Source organism: Herpailurus yagouaroundi, unplaced genomic scaffold (genome assembly GCF_014898765.1).
Source record: "Herpailurus yagouaroundi ecotype Mexico unplaced genomic scaffold, PumYag 184, whole genome shotgun sequence".
Lineage (NCBI taxonomy): Eukaryota > Metazoa > Chordata > Mammalia > Carnivora > Felidae > Herpailurus > Herpailurus yagouaroundi.
In genome coordinates, this window is record NW_024412415.1 from 38,364,494 (window position 1) to 38,370,567 (window position 6,074).

Sequence of the window (6,074 nt, forward strand, 5' to 3'; positions counted from 1 at the left end):
GCTTTTCATTGAAACACAGCATCACCCACACAGACACATGGACACAAAGACACACACTTCTACACACACACACACACACCCTCCCAAATACACACACTCGCTTGTATACACCAGACAAACACAGAGACGACACAAAACGATGCAGTCTCACACCTACACGAACACACGCTCAAACATTCCCAAACACACACATTGACACACAGTCCCACACCCACATCCACACAAACACACATACACACTCATCCACGCCTAGAAATGTCGCACGCATGTGCACACACAATCACTCATACGGCCCCAGCTTGGAGAAGACCCCCCCCCCCATCTTTCCTCTTGTTTGAAGCGAGGTTAGAAGTTTCCCACCTTCCGGGAGACTCAATTCTCACTCTTCGCTCCATAAAAATCCTCCTAGCCCCATCTTTTATTGGGTGCTGTCCAGCTAGTGCTGTGTCTTTAAGGAAGTTGAAGCTGCTAAAAGTGAGTGAGAGAGAGGGAAAAAAAGAAAAAAAATTTGGCATCTCTTCCCCCTCGAGTTTCTGGTGTCACTTATGAAACACGGGTCCTTGTTGCTGCAGAGAAGCAGTTGTTTTGCTAGAAGGAGGGAGTGTCCGGGCTGTCTGGGCTCCCTTCCTGCAGCCTGCTCTCAGCGAGGCCCCAGGCACCCTGTCTGGGGAAGGGCGGGCACGGGCGAGCGGTTCGAAGGTGGGGCAGGAACCAGGGTGCCCCTTCCTCCAGCCTCCGCATCCTCCCTGCACGCCCGGTGGCCCCGCAGCCTGCCCTGGGCCAACTCTGTCTTTTGTTGGTCTTTGGTCCCATCTTAGAAGTGGATCCGCTTGGCTAAGAAAGAGTAGTTTGAAGGTAAGCCAGCGGGAAAGGGGGAGGCCTGCCGGGCACGGAGGCTCGACTGCCTGGCACTTTCCCGTTGGTTCGGGGTGCTTGGGACAATCCCTTATTTGGATGTGTCCAGGGGGCGTCTGCCCCTCTAGCAACCGCATCCCCGGAAATCCCGGCAGCATTTGGGTTGAACCACTGGCCTCCCCCAGGCCAGCTGAGAGGTCCTGGCGGGGGTTTATTTAGGCAGCTGCCTGGCGTAGTCTGAAAGGAACAGGCCACGGGTGTGATTCTGTAGAAAGGGTTTGGTGTCTGCTGTGGTCATAGCCTGTAGGAGCGGGAGGGGGGCGGATGGGGTGGATGGGGGCGGTGTGCACTGCACAAGGGGCCTTGTCTGGGCCGGGGCAAAGCATACCTATGGGGGGCTCCGGTGGGAGGGACTGTGGCCAGGATGTGGGAGGGCAGGAGGGAGGTTCCGTGGAGCGCTGGGGGAGGGGGCGGCTGAAAACGGATTTCAAGTCATAAAATCAGCTCGGAGCTGGCCGAGGCAGGGAGAGCTCTCTGCTTGGAGGAGGAGCTGGGGTCCTCTTCCGTCCCGTCTTCGCCCCTTCTGGCTGCGTGACCTCGGGCAAGTCCTGGCCCTTCTTTGGGCCTCAGTTTCCCCTTCTGTAGAATGGGCAGGGGGGCTAGGTGGTGTTGGGTCTTAGCCGGATTCTGTGGGGGCAGGGCCTTGTGAGGGGGAAGAGCTCTGTCTGGCTGGGGTCCCGAGAGGGACGAGTGCCTTGCACGGGCCCTTGGGGTCACCTTGGTGGCGTGTCCCTCTCTGCAGGAGGTAGGATGCAGGAGCTGCGTTTGCTCTGCTGGGCGGTCCTCCTGGGCCTAGCGCAGGCCTGTCCTGAGCCCTGCGACTGCGGCGAGAAGTACGGCTTCCAGATCGCCGACTGCGCCTACCGCGACCTGGAGGCCGTGCCACCCGGCTTCCCTGCCAACGTGACCACGCTGAGCCTGTCGGCCAACCGGCTGCCAAGCTTGCCAGAGGGCGCCTTCCGGGAGGTGCCCCTGCTGCAGTCGCTGTGGCTGGCGCACAACGAGATCCGTGTGGTGGCCGCCGGTGCCCTCGCCCCTCTGGGCCAACTCAGGAGCCTGGACCTCAGCCACAACCTCATCTCCGACTTTGCCTGGAGCGACCTGCACAACCTCAGTGCCCTCCAGCTGCTCAAGATGGACAGCAACGAGCTGACCTTCATCCCCCGGGACGCCTTCCGCAGCCTTCGTGCCCTGCGCTCGCTGCAGCTCAACCACAACCGCCTGCACGCGCTGGCCGAAGGCACCTTCGCGCCTCTCACCGCTCTGTCCCACCTGCAGATCAACGATAACCCCTTCGACTGCACCTGCGGCATCGTGTGGTTCAAGACGTGGGCCCTGACCACGGCCGTGTCCATCCCGGAGCAAGACAACATCACCTGCACTTCGCCCCACGTGCTCAAGGGCACGCCGCTGAACCGCCTGCTGCCGCTGCCTTGCTCGGCGCCCTCGGTGCAGCTCACCTACCAGCCCAGCCAGGATGGTGCCGAGCTGCGGCCGGGCTTCGTGCTGGCCCTCCACTGCGACGTGGAGGGGCAACCGGCCCCCCAGCTCCACTGGCACATCCAGACGCCCGGTGGCACCGTGGAGATCACCAGCCCCAACGTGGGTGCCGACGGGCGTGCCCTGCCCGGGGCCCTGGCCGCCGGCGGCCGGCCTCGCTTCCAGGCCTTTGCCAACGGCAGCCTGCTCATCCCAGACTTTGGCAAGCTGGAGGAGGGCACCTACAGCTGCCTGGCCACCAACGAGCTAGGCAGTGCGGAGAGCTCAGTAAACGTGGCACTGGCCACACCGGGCGAGGGTGGGGAGGATGCGCTGGGGCGCAGGTTCCACGGCAAAGCGGCTGAGGGTAAGGGCTGCTACACGGTTGACAACGAGGTACAGCCCTCAGGGCCAGAGGACAACGTCGTCATCATCTACCTCAGCCGCGCGGGGGGCCCTGAGGCTGCAGCAGTGGGAGGAGGGGCCCCTGGGAAGCAGCCCCCGGGCCTGTTCCTACTAGGCCAGAGCCTCCTCCTTCTCTTCCTCACTTCCTTCTAGCCTTCCCCCCCCCGTCCCCACCCCCCCTCCCTCCCCTGACTCTGTGGATGTCCCTTATAATAAGCAACACCTGGGTCTGAGGGTGGCGACTCCCAAGGCCGGTGTGGGGGACTTCACATCTTCCTACCTCCCTTCTCACCTCCTCTGGAACCCTCACCACCCCCGACTTCTAAACTTGCTCAAAGCTAGTGACTAGACCAGAATTTGATCCCATACTCACCGTGTGCGGTGCTGATTGCTGCTAACCACATGGCCCGTGCTCCCCCATCAGGGCAGCTCGCTAACAGGGCGATGCCCTAACCCCCCGGGGGAAGCCCTACCGATGGAATTGCAGGCACTGGGTCCGACCAGCTGGCAAAGGCTGGGGGCACAGGGTTGGGGCCGGGGGCTTGGCAGGGAAGTGACCTGAAGCAGACAGGGAATAGGGTCTCGGGCGGTGGCTGGCATAGCTTTGGGCTCTTGGTGACCCGCTTGAGTTCCCGCTGCCTCCTGGCATTCCCTGATGATCTGGGGGCTCGGGAGTCTGTGCCCTGATCTCAGACAGGATCGGAGGATCCGGGATGGCCTTCATCTCCTCCCACCCTGTGCCCCTCCACCCCGGACACCTATCCTGCCTTTCTCTCCAAGTATGCATCTGTAGCCTGCCCCTCCAAAGAGGCTAGCCGTCCCAGGGGGCGGCCGAGAAATAAACAGCATTTCTGATGCTCCCTTGCGTCTGCCTGGCATTTTGTCTGAATCTAGGGTCCTCCCCTGCCGCCCCCATCCCGGTTGGGGACAGGATAGGGAGTCGGAGGGTCAGGACAACCAGCCTGCTTGTCCACGTGTGACGGGGCCTGTGAGGCCCACACAGACTGTGTAGCAGGTAGCACAAGGGGTTGGGCCGGTGGGCTCAGCGCCGGGCCTCAAGCTGAGGTGAAGGGCAGATCATCCCTGTCCTCAAATGAGCCCACAGGACAAACGGGGCTGTGGGCCTGACGAGCATCCCAGAGGCTTCCCTTGGGTCCATGGCCCTGCACAGTGCTTCATGCCAGCAGTGGCCTAAGGAGGCATTGGGGGGGAGGGCAGGGAACGGAAGCACCTGGATTGTGGCCCCCCCTTCCCGGTCCTATTCCTGGAAGGGATGTTAAGGAATGGAGAGGAAATGGGGACAGACAAGCAAGATGGGGAGGAAAGAGAAAGGGGGAGATGGGACGCAGGGTAGGGGCGAGAAGGGGGGAGAGGAAAAAACACCCAGAGAGTGAGAACAAGAGAGCATCTTTGAGGGGGGAGCCCAGGACACCAACGGTGCTTTCCAGGAAGAGGAAATGGTGTTTCTGGAGGAGAAGTCGGCCCTGGGCGTCTTCCCCACACAGCAGGTGGATCGGCGACTGACCTGGGGGGTGGCGAGGGCCTGGCAGCGGCCTGAGGGTCTCTTAGAGTGGGGAGCATGTAGATGGAATCAGAACCTGGAGACTAATCCCCACATCCGTGCCGAGTCAGTGATGTGTCTCCCCCCCCACCCGTTTCCAGAACGAAGGGGGCTACACATAGGGACACGACCCTGTGGGAGAGGCTCTGCGGCCTCCCAGGTTCTGCACTCAGGACTGTTGAGCCCAGCAAAGTGGAGGCAGGGAGGCCGAGGAGTCTGGCCAGCTTCCCTTCCCCCTCCTCCTGGTCCACACGCAGCACCTCCCGGCCCCCCTCAGCAGCTTGCAGCTCCTGCTGAGCTGATGTCACCAGCAGCACATGTCAGGGATGTCTGCACATCTGGTGGGAAGCAGCAGGGTGGAGCCAAGTCCCCCGTGCTGTGCCACTTTGGGTAAATCACTGCCCATCTCTGGGCTTCAGTTTCCTCAGAAAACAAAGGACGAGTAGGATGCTTAAGGGTCCAATGGACTCTGATTATCGAAGGCTTGATACCCTAACTCATCTTGGATCCCTGATGTCTCTGGCCCCCATTCACAGCTGAGCAAGCTTGGCTTTTGGAAATGGGACCTGGGCCTAAGACCTGAGTCAGGGGCAGCTGGGGAACAGCTGTGCTCTGAATGAAACAGTCACTCTCCTGCTTCAAAGTCATCTGTGGCTCCCTGTACCCTCAGAGTGACGTCCAAATTCCCCAGCCAGCCATTCATTGTCCCTCTGCCTGACTCTCTGATGTCACCCTCCCTCCACGTGACTCTCTTGGACCTGCTAATTAATTGTTCCCGTAATAGTCTGTGATGTGTTATCTTCTACATCTTTACATATGCTGTTCCTTTGGTCTGGACACCCTTCCCCCCTTCCTCACTTGGCTAAGTTGGCTCAAGGAAGCCTTCCTGGGTGCCCCACCCCCTGGCCCCCACAAGGATGGGGTCCCTTCCTCTGGCTCACACAGCCCTGGGTGTCCAGTGTGCCAGTCTGATCACACTCTATTGTGACTGTTTCCTTGTTAAGGGAAGAGACCCAGTCTGCCTTCTCAGCCCTGTGACGCTGTCGGTCACCAACACTGGGTCAGAAAGACATTTTTCAATGGGCTACAGTGGGATCAGAGCCCGCCCTCTTACCCACCCTCCCCCGCCCCTCTGGGGCAGCCTCAAAGGCGGGTTTGAGCTCCCTGGCCCCACCCCTAGCTTCAAGTGTATTTGAGGCCGTAGTGGAGTGTGGGAATGTGGGTGAAGAGAGAGGTTGTGCAGACATCTCTCAAGGCCCCGCTGACCCAGATCTGTGGAGTGGCCACCTTTCCCCCACCCTCACCAAGCCCACAGTGGACCCTACACCCTCAGTCATCCATCCCCCACCTCCACCAGTCCCCAGCAAGGGAAGGGGGGCCCCCCCCCCGCCTCCCCACCCCCACCTCAGCTGCCCTTCCCGGCTGCACACAGGGTCTACTCCTTTTAGGACAGCTCCACCCTGTGCCCCATCCCCCCTCTTCCGCTTCTTTATTCATATTGCTTCCGTCTTCCTGAAATCTCTCTTCCCTAAGTCCTGCCCATTCTCAAGGACCCAGGAGAAGTCCTACCTCCAAAGCCAATGTCCACATAGTTCAGAGGTGGCATCCTAGGGTCCCCAGTCCCTCTACCACCCAAAAGGATATGGCTATGGGTTCTCCTCTGCCCCGCACGGAGTACCCAGCCCCACATGTGACCAGGATACCCCGACCCCAC

At 60.7% G+C, this 6,074-nt stretch overlaps 1 protein-coding gene across 2 annotated transcripts; it reads left to right on the forward strand.

Moving 5' to 3' along the window:
• Window positions 1-404: 404 nt before the first annotated feature.
• On the forward strand, window positions 405-3,660 carry ISLR (immunoglobulin superfamily containing leucine rich repeat). Of its 2 annotated transcripts, none has more exons than XM_040493245.1 (2): window positions 405-855; window positions 1,658-3,660. In XM_040493245.1, the coding sequence occupies exon 2, from the start codon at window positions 1,666-1,668 to the stop codon at window positions 2,950-2,952; it is 1,287 nt and encodes a 428-aa protein (XP_040349179.1). In that variant the 5' UTR covers window positions 405-855; window positions 1,658-1,665; the 3' UTR covers window positions 2,953-3,660. The 2 variants fall into 2 exon arrangements, with proteins under 2 accessions (XP_040349179.1, XP_040349180.1); XM_040493246.1 differs by lacking the exon at window positions 405-855 and adding an exon at window positions 1,361-1,456.
• Window positions 3,661-6,074: the final 2,414 nt, after the last annotated feature.

Coding starts and splice junctions, on each gene's coding strand:
- ISLR (XM_040493245.1), top strand. CDS start 1,666: ATGCAGGAGCTGCGTTTGCTCTGCTGGGCGGTCCTCCTGGGCCTAGCG.